The sequence below is a fragment of the Hydra vulgaris genome, chromosome 07, assembly GCF_038396675.1.
Source record: "Hydra vulgaris chromosome 07, alternate assembly HydraT2T_AEP".
In the NCBI taxonomy this organism is placed as follows: domain Eukaryota; kingdom Metazoa; phylum Cnidaria; class Hydrozoa; order Anthoathecata; family Hydridae; genus Hydra; species Hydra vulgaris.
The window spans coordinates 31,031,508-31,052,500 of record NC_088926.1 but is presented as its reverse complement, the minus strand read 5'-3'; the positions used below and the strand labels follow the sequence as shown (position 1 = coordinate 31,052,500).

Sequence of the window (20,993 nt, the reverse complement as noted above, 5' to 3'; positions counted from 1 at the left end):
GAGTTACTAAGTCACCAATAACAACACAATTGGCGGAGGGTCATAAAAAAAGAGATTGGTCAATTTGATAAGAAATTTCATCTAAAAATGTGCAGTCTTGAGAAGGAGGAACAAAGAGCAAGTTGGGTGCAGGTCAAAAACACTTAAAAGAATGGTCAGAGATTTCAAACCTGATTTTGCAACAAATAGGTGAATTGATATGTAATTATATACCCAAGTCAAGCATGTGACTTGGAGTTTTGTAGTATTGGAGTCTGTGCAAATGAAAGAGTAGTGCCTATTAGTACTGAGATCTGAAAAATGTACAGTTGAATTTAAATTAGTCTCACAAGGAGCAAAAAAAAAGTCTGGTTAATTTTGAAAGAGGTAAGATACAACAATGGATAGTTACTTCAAAGACCACAAATATTTGTGAATGATATATTGAAACTGGTGGTTGTGTAGGTTTTTTATGTTTAATATTTTTGGATACTTTACTAATGATTTAAGTTAAAGAGAACTTTATTCATTCATAGATGTAAAGATAATGATAGAACAGAACCTTGCAGCATTCAAAGATAGAGCATTTTGAATGGAATGCCAAGCAATGAACTATGCAGTTGTCTCAGTCCTGCTAATTAATCCAAAGTCATAACTAAGAGAACTTATGTGGCCTTGACAATGCACACCAAAAGCACTAACAGGGACACCATCCATGCACAACATGACACTGTTATTACTCTGATATTTTGCAGCTGTTGATGGAATCAACATCTTTAAGAGCTACTACAGAGTTCAGAAAGCTTCACTTCCAGCTGGCCTTAGAACCATTAAACTGAATTTCAGAGTTGTACCTTCATTAAAAGATAACAGGAAGAGTTGTATAGTTACTATTAAGTAGGCACAAGCAAAAATCAATGACAAGAGTAAAGAAGATTCTTTATTACACCTTTTTAATAAAATTAGATATAATAAATTTTTATTTATTATATCTAATATTAAAATTGAAAAAAAATTAATTAAAAAGCCTTCAAATCTAAATTGTTCCTCAAAAGCTCTTGTTGGTTTATTAATATAAAATAGTATCTTTTGTACATTGGTTCATAATTTTTATTTTTTTAGCATATTATCTTTCATATTTAAATATTATCTTATAGTTTTCTCGTTTAACGGAGTTTAAAATAGTGTAAGTTATTATTTTCAGCTTTAATTTAAAGTTTAAGTTGCTGTTATAGTGTAATGAGCAAGTAATTTAATACTATTAAGATATTACTTTTAGTAATTATTTTTACTTAACAAGATGGTTAATTAAAAGTAAAAAACTAAGAATAAAAATGCAAATATTAAAATACTTTAACCACTTTAAATAGTCATAGAAAACTATTTAATACGTTCATGCTGATGAAAAAACACATTTTTAAAAAGTTGTTATTGTAAAAAGCTATAAATCAACAATAAACTGCAAAGTTGTTTTAACAATATAAAGAGCTTGTGTTAATGCAATTAACACAGGCTCTTTATATTTATTTAGACACCAATTTTTTTATGATTTATTGTTTTTAGATCTAGCTGACTATTAAAAATTAAATAATAATTAAGTTTTTCATTGGTTCAATGGTTTTTAAGTTGATGTTTTCATTCAATTTTTTCATTCAAATTGTTTTGCAATTAGAAGATGTAACAAAAAAGTTTGCTTTAATAAATCGAATCATATTTCTTTAAGTTAAGGAATATTCTTAAATTATTTTCTGAGAAAAAAATTTCTTTAAACAGAAGTAAAATAAATTTTTAATTTTAATTTTTTATAATTTTTATTTTACTTTAACTTTTGCAGCTTCTTACTGGTTTAATGTTTGCAATAGAATGTTTCTACTTTTACAACTATTTTTAAAAAACAAAATATAATTAACTATTCAAAACGTTTACAATTTAAATAAAACTTTCTTCCTCACTTGCACTATGTTCTAAAATCTGATTTTGTTACTGTAGCTAGATATATGTTTAACTTTCTGGACTGGGTATTAAAAACTCCGTTGAATTAAATTTATAATTGTTAAGCCTTAAAATTCTTTTAAATTTTTCCAATTTTTTTCAATTTCAAATTTCAATTACAAAATTATTTGAATAAGTTTTAGAAGACTAAAATTCTTTTGTTCAAATAGATTTCTTTTTAAATAAAATTAATAAAAACAACATATTTAAAATGTTTGATCTTGATATCGCTTTAAATAAAACATAGAAAAATGGTATCGCGTTTTTTATATTCTATTTGAGATTTCTTGTTAAAATAATTTTTAGTTGGAAGTTTATATTATGTGTTAACAACATATAAGATATATTAAGTAAATAGAAATATTTATATGGCTAATTTTTGCAATTCTTTGAGTATATTAAATAAATTTTAATAGTTAAATAACTGTAAGCTACTGAAGTAACTTAACTGATTGTTTTGATTTAGTTTAAAGGTAAATTTACTGTGATGTACTTTGTCCATTCAGTAAATCAAACTAAATATAACTTTAATATAATATTGCCTTCCAAAAATGGCCTAATGTGCTTTACATGGTTTTGGTCATGATTACCAGTTTTTTGCTACACTGCTTGGTTCTTTTGTGGCCAGATATGATTTCAGCTTGGTCAATAGTAATAGCAATAATATCTAGTAGTTGGTACTTCTCAGCATTTTCTCAGCTACAGAGTGCTCAAAGATAAATAGTTTTCCCTCTGATTTATTGGCTAGATAAAACTTGTACACATGTTTTTTTTGCATCTTGTATTTGCTGATGCATTTTGGTTTCGATTTTAAAAATGATTTCTAAAGCAAATACAAATAAATAATCAGCGTGAAATTTGCTATGTAGTTGACGTTGCTTGGTAGTTGACGTTAACATAAATAATTTGATACAACATATTTTTTATCTGTATATAAATATATATATATATATATATATATATATATATATATATATATATATATATATATAATTACCTTAAAAAGTGATTTGCCATCCTGTAGTTTTTTAATTCTTTTCTGGTAAGCTTCTCGTCTCTGGCTTTTCTTTTTTACTTTTGTATATATTTTATTTTCTCAATCTTATCAGCATTATCTGCTGTCAGGCTTTTCACCTATTTTATTTCTACAACTGTATAACTATCTGAACTGCTCTGTTTGTAGGCAGCTCACTAGGAATAAAATCCATTCCAGGTCCAATAAACTCTGAAATTCTAGTAATGGATAAATGCCTAGTCTAAGCTTTTGACTTAATTTTTGAATAACTTGATTAAATAACAAGTAAAAAATTAAATAAAAACAGGCTACGATCTTATAAAGATTTTAAACTGTGGAGAGCTTAGTCAAAAATACATTTTAAAATTTATTTGGCACTGTGCACTTTATGAGAGTCTAATTCATAAAAATGGGTTTATATTTATTTAATACAAATTTTATTTGATTTCGTTTCTTAATGTGAAAATTTGGATATCAAGATGTTTTTTAATTATAAAGTGGTCCATAGCAAACTTACCTTGAAATTTAATTTTACTGAAGAATATATTTTTCCAAAGTTTTTTTGAAAAACATGAGAATCTAACTGTACCCTTTATTCCTGTTATTTATTTATTTTTTTTAATCAAATAATTATTTATATATATATATATACATATATATATATATATATATATATATATATATATATATACATATATATATATATATATATATATATATATATATATATATATAAAAATATATATATATATATATATATATATATATATATATATATATACATATATATATATATATATATATATATATATATATATATATATATATATATATATATATATATATATATATATATATATATATATATATATATATATATATATATATATATATATATATATATATATATATATATATATATATATATATATGGGACTATGCATAGCAATAACATCATTACTTTGGTGTTTTTGAGAAATGATTTTTTTCCATATGTTACACAGTATAATTTTAGACTCGAACTTTAATTTTGAAATTTAGTTTTTTTTAAATATTTTCCAGTTAAATAAAAAAACTTTTTTATTTTGATTTATTGTTATTTTATCTTTAAGTAAAAAGTATAAAGAAAGTTGGTATCAGTACTGGAGTTATTGGTGTGGTCACTGGCACAGCTGTATGTGTGATTCTGGCTGTTCTTGGTATTTTACTTAAAAGGTGATGCATTAATTTTAATTGCATTAAACCTATGCTTATGAGTTACATTGAAGAAGTCCTGTAATGTATATATATATATATATACATATATATATATATATATATATATATATATATATATATATATATATATATATATATATAAATGTATATTTATACATTTTGACCTGTACCATGTTTATATATATATATATATATATATATATATATATATATATATATATATATATATATATATATATATATATACACATTACAGGACTTCTACAATGTAACTCAAAAGCATAGGTTTAATGCAATTAAACCTATAAAATTATATATATATATGTGTGTGTGTGTGTATATATATATATATATATATATATATATATATATATATATATATATATATATATATATATATATATATATATATATATATATATATAAATATTCTGAAAAATATTATTTCAAGGGTATTTAAAAATAGTAATGTTACTAACATTAAGTAAATTTTTGATTGTTTCATTAAGTTTTTATTATTTCTTAATTAAGTTTTTATTTAATATTTAATTAATTGGCAGTTTCACTAATAAACAAATAAAAGTTTAATGATGCCTCTCTTATAGTTTTTTTTTTAATTGCTCACAAAATATATTTATTTAAACAAATTTCTACTTGTCCTAACTATATTGCATCAAGTTATGTTAGTGTATTCTACAAATAGTGTGCTCAATGTTCTTAAGGAACAGAGCAATAATAAGTTGGTGAAAACACTTATCTAATTTTATCTTCGACAACTTCTTCCACCATTAGTAGGTTCATAAAGAAGATCCTGATGAACCTATTGATGGTGAAACCAGTGGTTGAAGATAAATTTGATTATTGTTTTTACTAATTTATGAATATATATATATATATATATATATAAATATATATATATATATATATATATATATATATATATATATATATATATATATATATATATATATATATATGTATATATATATATATATAAATAAACAGTCACAGACAAAATTAAGTAACAATGTTGATAAAATCGAAAATCAAACAATAAAAACAAAGTTCAGGATCTACAGAACTACAATAATTTTATGTTTTTTTAAAAATTTGATTCTAAAGAAAAACTATATTTATAACTCTTTTTTACTCATTGCAAAAGTTATTAAATGAAATTAGCTATCTTAAATTAAATCTTAAAAAAATCATCTATTAGGCTGGCGCAGATGTATTTTTAATACATTGTTTCCAGTTTAGGATGTTGAATGCTGGATCTTCTTGACTCAATGCATGGGTTTTGCTTGTGTCTCCGTTCTTATGACTAGGCAACTCATTCTATTATCTCCTAATGAGGGTACAGCTCTAAAACTCAGTTTTATGGTTCTGAGGCCGGCTGGTAGTCAGGTTTCCTGAACTCTGTGGTAGCTCTCAGAGAGGCTGATTCCATCAACAGCTGAAAAATATCAAAGTATTAACAGTGCCATGTTGCGCATGGATGGTGTCCCTGTTTGTACTTTTGGTGTGCATTGCGGAGGCCACATTTGGAGCCCTTTGTTATGGCTTAGGGTTTATTAGTAGTATTAAGGCAATTGCTTCGGCTATTAAACAGTGTTCTGAGTACTATCTATGCTTTGAGCCAAGTTCTTCAATCTAATTTAAAAATGAATAAAGTACCAAAAACTATAAAACACAAAAAACCATCATCATCACCAAGGTCTCTAAACCTATCATTCACTAATATTCGTGGTCTTCGAAGTAACTTTTCTTCTGTTGAGTCTTATCTCTTGCAAAGTTCACCAGACCTACTTGCTCTTTGTGAGACTAATTTGAGTTCAGCTGTCTCGTCTTGTGATCTTAGTGTTGATGGTTATCTTCCTCTAATTCGTAAAGACTCTAATAGTCACATGCTTGGCCTGGGCATTTACATTTGTAAGAATTCACCCATTTGTCGTGAAACTAGGTTTGAATCCACAGACTATTCTTTTATGTGCTTTCGTTTAGCACCACTTCACTCTATTGCCTTTCTCTTTGTTCTATATCGCTCTCTTTCATCTCAAGACTGCACACTTTTTGACGTTATCTCTGATCATATTGACCAAGCCCTCTCTCTTTATCCATCAGCTAATATAGTTGTTGTCAGTGACTTTAATGCTCACCACTCTGAATGGCTTGGCTCTAGTGTCAGTGATTCGGCAGGCATTAAAGCCCACAACTTTTGCCTTTCTCAATCCCTAACTCAAATAGTCAACTTTCCAACTCGCTTTCCAGACAACCCGAACCATTTACCTTCTCTACTCAACTTATGTCTTGTTTCTGATCCTAGTCAGTGCTCAGTTTCTCCACATTCACCCTTAGGTTCTTCTAATCACAGTTTGATCTCTCTAAAACTAATATCTCATTCTTCTTCATCACCTGAATCCCCCTATTATCGAACCTCTTACAACTACAGTAAAGCTGACTGGGATTCTTTCCGTGATTTTCTTCGTGATGGCCCTTGGGTAGAAGTCTTGTGTCTTCCTGTCGACAAATGTGCTTCTTACATAACTTCGTGGATTCAGGCTGGCATGGAATCTTTTATTCCCTCTTGACGATTCCAGGTCAAGCCTCACTCTCCTCCATGGTTTTCTTCACACTGTGCTGCTGCGATTGCCAATTGAAACCGTTACTTCCATATTTATCAGCAAAACAATTCTCCAGGAAACAGGTGTCTGTTTATTACTGCTAGAAACAATTGTAAAAAGGGCTTGTCTAACGCCAAAACTCGCTATTCTCAGGTCATGAAATCTCTTATCTCATCTCAAAAATTAGGCTCTCTTGACTTCTGGAGAATCTTTAATAATATCAATAATAAGGGCAAATCTATAATTCCACCTCTCTTGTATGGTTCAGACTTTGTCACCTCACCTAAAGACAAAGCTCAATTGTTTGCTAAAAACTTTTCATCAATATCATCTCTTGGTTCTACTAGTTGCTTTCTACCTGATATTGCCAACAAACAGGTTGATCCATTGCATGACATTCATATCACTCCAGCATCTGTATCTAAAGTGATTTCCTGCCTAGACTCTTCTACAGCTTGTGGCCCAGACAACATACCTGTTATTGTCTTGCAGAAGTGTTCTCCGGAGCTGTCGTCTATACTCTCAAAACTATTCAACAAGTGCTTATCAGAGTCTTGCTTTCCAGCCTGCTGGAAAGCGGCATCTGTTATCCCTATCTTCAAAAATTCTGGAGAGCGATCTGATTCGTCTAACTACTTTCCTATTAGTCTTCTTCCTATCATAAGCAAGGTTTTTGAATCTTTAATTAACAAACACTTAATTTCACATCTTGAATCTATTAACTTACTTTCTGACCATCAATATGGATTTCGATCTTCTCGTTCTACAGCTGATTTGTTAACAGTTATAACTGACAGGTTTTATTGTGCATTAGATGAAGGTGGAGAGGTTAAGGCCATCGCTCTTGACATTTCAAAAGCTTTTGATAAAGTTTGTCATGCTGGTCTTCTCCATAAGCTTTCTTCTTATGGTGTATCCGGCAACATCTTTAAGATCATTGAATCCTTCCTTTCCAATTGTAGCCTAAAAGTTGTCCTCGATGGACAACACTCTTCTTCTTATTCTGTAACTTAAGGGGTTCCTCAAGGTTCTATCCTTGGCCCTATACTCTTTTCAATCTACATTAACGATCTTCCAGATATTCTCTCATCTAAGGTGACATTGTTTGCTGATGATACTACCATTTATTCTTGTCGTGATAAGAAACCAACACCCTCTGATTGCTTGGAGGGGGCATTTGAGCTTGAAAAGGATATTACTTCTGCTACAGCATGGGGCTCACAGTGGCTGGTGAACGTTAATTCAGATAAAACTCAATTTTTTTCAGCCAATTGTTATCGTAATAATTTAGATATTCCTATATTTATGAACGGTGATGTACTCGATGTGTCACCTACTCTTCATCTTCTAGGATTAACTCTTACTTCCAATCTTTCTAGGAAACCATATATCAAATCAGTTGCAAAATTAGCATCTGCTAAGGTTGCATCTCTTTATCAAGCTCGTCACTTTCTTACTTCGGATTCTATTCTCTATCTATAAATCTCAAATCCGGCCTTGTATGGAATACTGTTGCCATATCTGGGGCGGATCCTCTAATGATGCCCTTTCTCTTTTAGACAAGGTGCAAAAACGGGTTGTAAACATAGTTGGACCTGTTCTTGCAGCCAACCTCCAACCATTATCACATCGTCGTAATGTTGCTTCTCTTTCTCTTTTCTACAAATACTATAATGGGCACTGCTCTAAAGAGCTAGTGTCTCTTGTGCCATCTACTATAATTCATTCTCGTGTTACTCGTCATTCAATTAAGTGTCGTCCTTTTTCTGTGACTGTTCACAAGTGCTCCAAAAACACTTATTCGTCTAGTTTTTTTCCTCGAACATCAGCTCTATGGAATTCGCTTCCTTCATCTTGCTTTCCTGACTCATATAATTTGCAATCTTTTTTTAGTCATCTGTCAATCGTTATCTTGCTCTACAATCTTTATCTTTTCTCTTTCAGTAACTTCCAACTTTAATTAGTGGCTCCTTGCAGCCTTGTTGGAAGCGAAGATGTTTAAAAAAAAAAAAAAAAATGTTTCTAGTTGAAGTGTACAGAGAAGACTTAATTTAAGTGGTTTAATAAACCGTCTTCAGAAAAGTTATCCCCTCATTAGTGGTATAAGCAAAAATAACTTTACACGTTTGCAAAAATGCATATTAACAAGGGTGGGGCATTTTGGAACTCAGTGTTATGGTCCTATGAGAGTAAATTTCAAATATTTGACTTTAAATAACAACAAAGAGTTTGGTGCAGACCTTGTGATGCACTCCTTGAAAGAAATCTTAAAAAAACTTTCAAGCATGGAGGTTGCTCAATTATGGTTTGGGGATGCTTTGCTTCAAATGGTGTGGGAAGACTGGTGAATGTTGAAGGTATAACGACAGGACAATTGTATGTTGATTTGCTTTCAAAGATTTATGTCAATCTGCTAAAGAATTGAATTTAGATTGAAAATTATTTTTTTCAACAAGACAACGACCCCAAATGCACCAGCAAAGAGGCACAACAGTTCCTCAAAAAAAGTTAACATCCTTAAATGGCTGCCACTAAGCCACAAAACCCAAACTTTGAAAATTTATGGGCAATTTTAAAATCTAAAATTCCTACTTCAAAATGAACAAATAGAAAAGAATTTTATGAGGTTCTTAGTGAAACTTGGTGCTGACATCACGTCAAAGCTTGTAAAAAGCATGCCAAGGCATTTAGAATCAATCATAAAAGCAAAAGGTGGTGCAACAAAGTACTAATATGAAAATCAGACATGATATTCTTGCAATTTTAATAAATAGTTATTGACAAAACATTATATTTCATAATAAAAGCTCAGATGTTTCTTACTTTTGTCAATTTATTTTTGGAAAAAAAATTGTAAGATAGCTAATTTCATTTAACAGAGTTAAATTTAATTTCATTTAACATTTATCTTTTTAATTTTAAAAAAAATATAAGATTATTGCAGTTATGTAGATCCTGACATAAATAATTTTGTTTTTATTGTTTGATGGTCGATTTTATTAACAGTGTTACTTAATTTTGTTCGTGACTGTATATATATATATATATATATATATATATATATATATATATATATATATATATATATATATATATATATATATATATATATATATATATGCATATCACCTGAAAATAAGTAAAAACACCATGTAAAGAATAAAAACTACATTTGTATACTAAAAAAGAATGTGAAAATGCAAAATCCTTATATAAAGTCTTTTTTACAGTCAAATTTTGGATATTTAAGTTTCGGGTTTGGAGCAGAAACAAGCATTCCATCATGTTTTTCACAGGTTGTGATACTCTAGATACTTCGTTTTTCACAGGTTGTGATCTCAGATACTCTAGATACTTGTATGACCAGATGTTCAACATTCTGAGAATGCCATGGAATATAAGGAACTTGAGGAGTACCATTTGTAACATTGATTAAGAGGTCTTCATTGTTTATTTCAGATAAAATCGGAGGAAAAGAGATATCAACATTTGACTAATCGATTATTTCTAAAAATGAGGAAGCATGAAAATTGAGAGAAATTATTTTTAGAGAGAAAACACGTACCCCACCAGTATTATCTTCTCTTCTACATGCAATAATTTTTTGATGACTGACAACAAAACACTTTCAGAATGAGCGAAATAACAGTTTCTTTGCAATACTTTCTGGGCAATTGCTATTGTATCAGGATGATTAAGACTACGAGTACATTTCGTTATCATGAAAAAGTTTCGTGCTCATTCAACACATTTCCAATTTTTCTTGATTAAAAACCAACAGAAACAGTAAACTTTGATGATGTAATCAACAATTTTCATCAGGCTTATTATGGGTTTTATGCTCGACATGTGTAACTGAAGCAGGTGATTGGCAAATGTGAGCCATGTGGCATGATTGAAATTTCTGGGAGGAGTATTTGTGAAATACTTTTTTGTTTCTACATCCAAATTTTGGAATCCTCGGATAACAGTATTGCATGCTTTAAGTAAGTATTTCTGATCTTTACTGAGATTGTGAATGATGTCATCAGACATTTTAATGAGTACTCCATTTACACTGGCAAAGTCAACTATTGGTAGAAAATGAACATCAAAAGATAGTTGTTAACCAAGAATGCCTTTGAATACAGTAGGACCAGATGTACTGCCATTAAGATTAGTGAAAATTGCTCTGAGTGGCAGCTCATTCAAATGAAGCAAGCAAATACACCATTGAAGAGGTTTGCCAATGCGAGTTTCAAGTAAACGAATGATATCATTTTTCCAGCCCATGTTTATATTGGTTCTATCACAAACAACACTTTGTAAAGTCACAAGAGAATTTCATTCAAAACTGAAGTAATTTCTTTTGCAACATCAACTGCTTTACCACTTTGTGGACAAATGTGATCAAGTAGGCACTGTTAGAATATGAGCAGATAATGTAATGATCTTCTTTGATGGAAGTGGCCCTGCTAACTTTACCATGGTCTTGTTCCATTAACCATAGGGTTTTGTCTATACGTTCATCAAAATCAATTCCAATGATTCCTGTGGCTAGTTCTGCATGTTTTTCGATATCTTTGTCTTCTTAATTTTGCTGGATCTAGTTAGTTCTGCTTTGTTTATGCCTTGCATTGCTCGATTTTTATTCTTAATGTATGAAACAATTGACAACTCTTCTTCCTCCAAGAGAATTGCACAGTACTGTCTTTCAAGACCATTGACTATTTTCCCATCAAGTCTACGGTTTATTGTTTCATGATCTTTAATAAGTGGATATTGTCTTGTTTTAATTGCAGCATGTCCTCTTACATTGTTTTCTTTACACCATTGAACAGCAGCTTCAAGTTGTTTGTTTTTTTCTAATATAGCTTTTCTTTTAATTAGTGCTTCAGCATTAGAACTTGGATTTAGTGACTTGATTTGCAAGCGAGTTTTGAATTTTTTGTTGCTGTTACTCATGTTTATTTATTTGCTTACAAATAAAATAATATCGCAAATTCACATACTGCAAACTGAACTAAAACTATCCTCTAAGCAGGAGCGTAAAATAAAATCTCTATATAAATTCATTATCATCAAAAAGATAGTTACAACTACTACAAATCTACTTTAAATCGTGAATTTTTGTAATATCACTTATATTTTTGTTAAAAATAATATAATTAATGTGGTTTTTGGGGTCCCAATCATGCGGTTTTTGTAGCGCTTTAGGTACTTCCCTAAAATATAAGTTTGCAATCAAACTACCATATGAAGGGGATTTTAATATAACAAGCTATTCCAAAAAATTGGAAAGTTGCAACTAATTTTATAAAAGTTATAAACAATTTAAGCCATGTGGTTTTTGAGGTCCTCTACTAAAATATAGTGAAACTTTACTGAAAAAAAAAGCAAACAAAAAATACCAAAATACTTCTAAACCCCTGGGAAGAACTTTTACCATATAAAAGCATATAAAAAAGCAAAATAAAGTTAAATTATTTGTTTTGTACAAAAGATACAGCAAAAGAAAAAATCATGTGGTTTTTGGGGCCCGTCTACCTGTACAGGGTAATTCCATATTAAATCATCCAGACCATGACACCCATTTTATTTGAATAAAACATCAAATAGTGTTATCTATTGATTAGTTTAGGATGTTTATAGTCATAGGCCAAGGGAGGGCCAGGGGACATCTGACCAATTCTGCCCTCCTCCTCCCCAATCTCCCTGGATTTTTTATTTTTTTTGCATCAAAAGATATAATGATAAATAATTACTAAAATTCAATTTAAAAAGTTTTTTTTAGTTTAAGTTTGAGAAACAATTTTTAATCATTATTTCAATTCAAATCAGTGAATGCTTACCTCCTATTATATCAAAAAAAAGCAAATGTTTTGTTTTGTCCTTTTTAAAGGTTGTACTTTCCTTGTTTATATTTTTTTAAAGAATGATTGTGAATTTTTTTTGATTTTGTATTTTTTTAGCAGGTAATATTATAAATAATAAACATTTTAATATGGAGAAATGTGACATTGGAAAAAGTCTTAACATTCAATGCCACAAAACTGGATTTTCTATAAAACAAGATTTGTTCAATTCAAAGATTTTTCTTGTGAAAAATAAGAAGTAATAATATGGCGAGCAAATTTAAAGGAAAAGTATTGTTCAATAAGAGTTATATGTTGTTATCATGAGCAATTCTATGGAAAATATTTTGAGAGAAAAATTACAAAGTGTTGCAATTCTTTTGGAACACACATGGAAAGTAAAAAAATTGCTATAAAAGGTAATCTAACATTAGTTACAACAGAATTAATATGGAAATTAAAATAAAAGAAAAGCATTTTATTATTTATAAAAATTTTATATTTTTAGTTATTTTAAAAACTTAAAACTAAATTTGTTTCTTAGGTAATATAAAGATTTTCCAAGACTTGGTGAAATTTTTGCAATAAAATAATGTTTATGTAACCCCAGGTTGGAAATTCTGCAGTAAATGTTACAAAAAAGCTGTAGAAATAGATGGATATTTAAATTCACAGGAGGAATGGGAATCGAAAAGTGAGAAAAAATTAAGTTAGATACCACTATAGAATTGCTTGGAATTTCACCAGTCAAACTAAAAAGTCTTTCAAAACACAGCAAATTGCCTTCAGCGAAACAAAAGTTTGAGAACACTATTGACAGAGTTGCAAAAATGGTCTCATTAGCATATAACGTTAAAGAAACTTCTTTAACAACAGAAGTAAAAAGCCCTATTTCAAACAACAGAATTAACAATGACCATGATCTAGACATTTTAATGTATGAAATAAAAAAAATTTCAGGGACTGACTATCATCGCCATGAGGTGCAAATGTTAACACTCGCACTGAAATCATGGGCACGTACAAAGATATCAAGCTACTTTGAAGTGTCTGATTATCTTGTTCGAACTGCAAGAAAAGTTAAAAATGAGCATGGAATTCTATCATTACCAGAAAAAAAAATTGGAAACCCACTTTCACCAGAAACAGTTCATTTAGTGATTAACTTTTATCAAAGTAATGAATTTTCAAGAATGATGCCAGGAAAAAAAGATTTTGTAAGTGTTAGGAAAAACCAACATGTTCAAAAAAGATTATTGCTACTCAATCTTAATAAATTACATGTTGCATTTAAAAAACACTACCCTAATATCAAAGTCAGTTTGTCAAAATTTTGTACTCTTAAACCTAAATGGTGTATTACAACTAATGCGTCAGGTACTCATAATGTATGTGTATGCATACATCACCAAAATACAAAATCTCTTATTGATGCCATTAGGTGGAATAAAAGTTATAAAGATTTCATGGCATTGATTGTTTGTTCGCTTGAAAATGCAGAATGTATGTTGCATCGATGTAACCAATGCCCTGGTATTGAGGCATTAAAAAGCTTTTTAATGCAGGAGTTTATGGACCATGAGCTCGAAGAAGTATGTAGTATTCAAGTAATGGCAGAAAACCGATCGTACAACACTACTTTTACAATTATTGCCACTAGATGAATATAATGATTTATTATGTGACAGCATTGACAACCTTACCACTCATTCATATATTGCAAAAACACAAAGTAGATACATGAAAATCTTAACCAAAACAAATGCCTAATTTTAGGAGATTTTGCTGAAAATTATCAATATGTTGTTCAGGATGAGGTTCAAAGTTATCACAAGAGTAAAAGTCAATGTTCACTTTTTACGATTGTAGTTTATTTTATAGAGAAAAAAGTTCTCAAACACAAATCTTTTTGTTACCTTTCAGAAGATGTTAATCATGACACAGGATTTATTTACAAGACTCAGGAAGATATAACTAGATATATCAAAGAAAATCTACCTGATGTATCAAGCATGAAATACTTTTTCGATGGTTGTGCAGCACAATTTCAAAATTTTAAAAACTTCATCAATCTTTGTCACAGTAAAGACTTTGATTTAAACGCTGAATGGGTATTTTTTGCCACCCATCATGGTAAATCCCCCTGTGATGGTATTGGTGGGACTGTTAAAAGAGTAGTATGTCATGAAAGTCTAAAACAAATTACTACTGGGCAGATTTTAGATGTTAATTTAATGTACCGCTTTTGTAAAGCCAAGATAAATGGAATTTGTCTTAAATTATTTTCTAAAGATGAAATCGCCCTAACATGAGCACAATTCCAAAAAAGATATTTTGGTGAAAGAACAGTTTCTGGCACAAGGACATATCATCATTTTATTCCAATGGCTTCAAACACTATAGGTTATAAAAAAACAAGTATTGATACATGTATTGAAATATTTGATATGATTCCAAAAAGCAAACATAATAAAGAGATTTCATTAAACATTAAAAAAATGGATTATATTGCATGTTTTTATGACAGATTTTGGTGGGTAGGGATTGCTGAAGATGTAAGTGAGCTTGATATAAAAGTCAGATTCATGCATCCACATGGACCAGGTAAAAACTTCTTTTGGCCAATGAGAAATGACGAGTGTTGGGTGCTCAATTCTGAAGTTATATGTCTAATTTCTACACCCACAACAATATCAGGCCGTACGTACAACATATCTGAATTAAATTTAGAGAATATAAACAGTTGGTTACAAAAAAAAATTAAATACATTTAAAATAATTTTGTTGCAATTTTATTTACTTATTTTGCATTTAGAATTTGTCTTCCTTTTTTTCTTTTTTTTCAAATCCTTGGAAGGAAGGCTGAGAAGGGTTTAAATAAATCCTACTGTCCACCTAATTATGTCAATGACTTTATTAGTATTAATCTACTAAATAATACCATAAAGATATTGATTGTTAAAATGTTTTAAAAAACATTTCAATATTTTTGGTTTTAAAATCTATGATTTTTAAAATTATGAAAAGATGATAGTTTTGTGTGCTTATTTTGAAATAAGAGGTAAATAATGAAAAAAATTGTTTCTCAAACTTAAACTAAAAAAAAAATTATGTTTTTAAATTGAATTTTAATAATTATTTATTATTATATCTTTTAATGCATTAAAAAAAAAACAAAAAAAAAAACAGGGAGATAGGGGGGGGGGCAGAATTGGTCAGAGGCCCCACGGCCCTCCCTTGGCCTATGATTATAAACATCCTAAACTAATCAATAGATAGCACTATTTGATGTTTTATTCAAATAAATGTTTTTAAAAACATTTCAATTGCTTTCGTTACAAAATTTAAATTTTTCTAAAAAGACGCAATTTTTAAACGCAAATTTTGTCCAAGTATTAGAGAGACAATTGATGAATCTAACTTTTTTTAGTAGACCTAAGATAAAATAATGATATACAATTAAACTTTTTATTCGGGCCTTTGGGTCACAGCCTTCATTTTACCTCCAAAAATCATGAATTTACAAGTCAATAATTTTGAACAAAATTGGATAAATGAAACATTTCCTGAGACAATCGAGTCTTGAGGGTGCTCTTTTTGGATTCTGCAAGTAAAAATCTATTGGGGTACCAGATTTTAGGAAATTTCCCCAAGCCATTATGAAAATGCTATATGTCAAAGTTGCTTTTTAGTTGGTTCAGATAAATGCTAAAAAATGCTGAGTCAGCATTATTTAAACTGTTGATATCTCTGGAGCCCATGTGTATTTTTAACTAAAATTTTCGCAGTTATTATTTTTTTAGTATGGACTGCAAGTGAGGTAAAAATGAACAAATTCTGAGACGTAAGGGTGTCGAAAATATTTTTTTGGATGGTTTATATGGAATTACCCTACAATAGTCATTAAAATAACCCTTAAAAGTAATCATATAAAAATCAGTAAATTTTAAGTAGAACAATAGAACAGTGAGTGATAAAGTAAAAATGAAATTAGAAATAGAGGCAATGTCAAATATGGATATAGTTAATTAAATAAAGTTTGAAATATTCCATTTGAATAAATAGTGAATTCGAACTATGTATTAAGGCGTTATTTAAAAAGCTTACGCAAAAAATGCCCCCCTAAGATATTGAAGGAAGCTCGAATTTTCATTGTTTCCTTATTATTTTCATATTATAGCAACTTTTTGTAGTAGTGACAATAAGCTAAAAAAATATGACCCACCCTATTGATTATATTTTTGCCCATAATGTCATCAAGTGGATAGTATTGACAGAAAAGACCTGTAAAGGAAATATATTAAGTTGCATCAAAATATCCATTGTTGAGATATTTTGATGCGCTCTAATTTTTATTATCCTTACAACAATTGGAGAGCAGCTCAAACTTGTAAGATAGAGCAGATCCAACTACATTTACTATGCGTTTTTTGGGGTTATTGTAAATGTGGGTGAACACAGTAGTGAATGGTAATCCAAAAAGATGTAAAGTAAAGGACTCAGTTAAACAGTTGCCATTCAAATATTGTAAAGCTTTTGCTAAAACATTCTATTAATTCTCAATAGCAGCTTTGTTTAATTTTTTCAAAATTCAAATAGTTGGAACATAAAGAATTATATAGCAAGTCACTTAATTAAAAAAAATTGAGTTGAGGCCTAAAATTAGTAATCAAACACTTTTTTTACAACTATTATTTGAAATTATTTAAAAACTTTGGCATATAAAATTTGCCGAGTGGTCACACCGAGCAGTGAACACCTGAGGGAAGAAATGAAGTACATTAGAGTAAAGGAGAATTATTTTTCGAACAAAGCATATTTTGACAGTTGTCAAGACAAACAAAGATTAATAGAGGAATATTTAAAAATAAATAAGACAGACAATGCACCTACGCAGTACTTACAATAATAAAAAAAATTATTTTATTTACACTAATATGAACAAAGATGTGCAACAAATATATCACCAAACAAAAAAATTATTAAACAAAAAATTGATTTCAAAATAAAAAGTATGCATACAACAATGTAAGACCTCAGAATGAAAAAAAAACGTTAATGGTGATGTGTAAAATAATTTGTGTAGTGGTTAATTAACAAACATCTCCTCAGAGTTGCGTCTATTATAACTGGCGTTTCGATAAGGATCAGCACTAATAACTAGTTTATCCCGTCAGATAAACATCATTACCACTTATGCTTTGCCCCGCCATTTATGCCTATTCCATACTGCAGTAAAAAAGGACTCACTACAAATAGCCAAAACCCAACCATACCCAAATTTGTTAAACACTAATATTTTTTAGATATGATATAAAAAGTGTTGATCTACTGTACAATATAAATAAAAATAACTAAATAAATCACATACCATACCACCAGTAGAAAACACTAAGCACAATAAATTAAAATTCAGAACAAACACCAGAACAAAACAAAATCAACTTAAGTATGCAAACAGAAAATACTAATAAATTTCCCACTATTTAAAACAAATAGTTACTTCTAGCATAAATAAACCAAAAACAATCAAATATTAAAAACCCTTTTAAAATGAAATAAAACACAATAGAGTCTTCAAAAAACTCTAACGCTGTCATAGATACTTCATTCAAATTTTGTTAACCAATCTAAAGTGTAAGAAAATGAACAACCCACGCAACTTAAAATGATCACTAAAAATCAAGTAATATAAGATAGTGGAAAAAATATATATATACTTTCTGCAAAAATGTAAAGATTTAAACATGTAGTAAAAGATATAAACTTTGTGAATAATAATAAAAAACAAAAACCGTGCATGTGAAAATTAAAACAAAGCTGAGCAAAGAATATAATATAGCTCAAAAATTCCTTGATCATAGTAGTAATATGCAAACCAGTGGATAAATAATATATTAAAAATACTGTAATAAGACAAAATAAATATTGTAATAAGACTAGATAAATTTTAGCCAATTGGGTTAATAAAAAGTTTTTTGAGTAATATTACAATGATATAAGGCATGATATAAAAATGATATAAAAATGATATAAAAAGCAGGTAAAATATTGTTTAGAGGTAAAGTTTTCTCTGCGGTCCAAATTAAAGTAACTTTGAGACCATAACAAAATCGAAATTTCAAAAAGTAGAATTTGCTCTACGGTCTGAATTAAACGTATTTTTGAGATCATAACAAGTGATACAAAAAAGTACATCAACAAATAAGTAAGAACATAATATCTAAATAAGTAATAACTAAATCGAATTTTCGAAGAGTAAAGCTTTTATGAAATAATATTTTAGTTAGAAATAACATAAAAAATTAACCAAAATACAAAAATGTTTATTTATGTGCCATCTGGGTTAGAAATTTCTTGATCGATTTTGTAACTCGCAATAGGTGGAGTTTGCCATATATTTTTAAGATCAGTATCCTGTTCAACAATATTCCTGTGCTTTTTTATTATTTTATTGATAAGTTTTCCAACTTTTCCAAATGTTGAAGCTATTGGTAAAATTCTCTCTTTTTCTTCTTTATATTTATTGCAGATAAGTTCGTGTTGTGTATGTCGTAGTGCTTTTTTAAAACCTCTGTTAATAGATTGAATAGGGTAGCCTCATATAGGGTTGCCTCGTATAACTAAAATTTGTGCTAGTTGTTGTAGCTCTTTTATTAGGTTGTAATTGTTCGATATAATCTTATTGTATCTTAACGCTTGGCTATATACTAAGTTGCTTTTTTGATGAGTAGGATGGAATGAATTATAATGTAATAGTGCTGTTGTATCAGTTGCCTTTTTGTATATTGTTGTTACTAACTGTCCATCTAGCTTTTTGATAATTGTTAGGTTCATGAAATTAATAGAATTGGTAGAATTATTAAAGGTAAATTTGATCGTGGGGTGGATGGCATTCATAAATTCGAAAACTTGTGTTAATTAGCATAGGGTGGGGCTATACGTGTTCCCATGGTAGTTCCTGTTAATTGTAAAAAGTGATCAGTCAAAAACTGAAAGTTGCTGTGGGTTAGGATGGTTTATTATATAATGTCAATTAATACAACAGATGAACGTTTCATGGGTCTGTTATATGGTGGTATCTTTAAATAAAAATTTATATGGTATCTTTAAATAAAATTTCACAGCGTCAATACCTTCGCTGTGAGGAACGTTTGTATACATAGATACAACATCAGCCATGACAAGGATGTAATTGTTGGTTTCTAGTACATGAGGTTGAAGAAGTTTAAGGAAATGTGTTGTGTCTTTAAAGAACAATAAGTTGCAATTGGTCCGTCACAACCAGAAACGATTGGTCTTTAGGGGATGCCTATCTTATGCCTTTTGGGAAAGCCATAAAACAGGGGTGTACGAAGATGTGTTTTTGGACATAGGAACTCCAATGTATTTTTATCAATCATATGATGAAGAAACATATAGTCAATAAGATTGTTAAAATCTCTCACTATACTTTTTGTTGGATCTTCTGAGAGTAGTTTATCTGATAAAAGTTGAGAGATCTTCTTTTCATAGTCAGTTTAGTCTAAAATACAAACACTCCCTCCTTTGTCGGCCTTTTTTATGGCAATGGTGGGATTAAACATAAGGGTGTTTAGTGTGTGAATAAGTTTTGGAGTTAAATTTTTTTCATCTTTTGGTAGTTGTGAGAAAACAAGTGCGGTTATATCATATTCTATCAAGTTAAGATAACTTTTAATAGTTTTGTTTTTCATCAAAGGGGGGAGACCAATTTGATTTTTAATGAAATGGATGCCTTGTTATCTTTTCGGTCCCAAAATAGAGTTGTTGGAGAAGTGTTGTTTTAAATCATGTGAATATTATGTGACGTATTTGTAAGTGTTATGTGAATATTAAGTAATGTATTTGTAATTGAAGGAACAAAATTTAATCCCAAACTTAAAAGCTCTTTTTCATCGTCTGTTAGGACACGTTTTAATATGTTGGTTACTAATTTATTGTTAAATTGATGTGAGAAATTCGACTTAGCCTGAATGATTTCTTTATTATATTGCCTCATGTTGCTATGTGGTGTTGACAAAAACAATTTAGCCAGAGTAAATGGTACAAAATTTGCTTCTTTAATTAGATGGAGTAAACAGTTTTCTTTGCTGATCTTAGAGAAAAATATTTTATTGTAAAAAATATTAATCGTAATTAGTAATATTTAAAAAACTTTTTTTTAAAACTTATATCTGAAAAAAGTTCATTATTCATTAAAAAAATACAAAAGTTTATTTATTTTATAGTTTTTGTTTAAATAATTGTTTGCTGATTGATTTGGTCATTTTTTTAACTACCTTAGGGAGGTGAATAAAGTAGAAAAGTAGTATA

At 29.1% G+C, this 20,993-nt stretch overlaps 1 protein-coding gene across 1 annotated transcript in view; it reads left to right on the top strand.

Annotated features, from left to right (window-relative positions):
• LOC136082409 (uncharacterized) overlaps positions 1 to 20,993 on the top strand; it is a 179,616-nt gene that overhangs the window by 104,336 nt on the left and 54,287 nt on the right. The window contains exon 24 of the mRNA XM_065801626.1: positions 4,099 to 4,201. Within this exon, the coding sequence (XP_065657698.1) occupies positions 4,099 to 4,201 (103 nt within the window). The remainder of the gene's footprint in view (positions 1 to 4,098; positions 4,202 to 20,993) is intronic.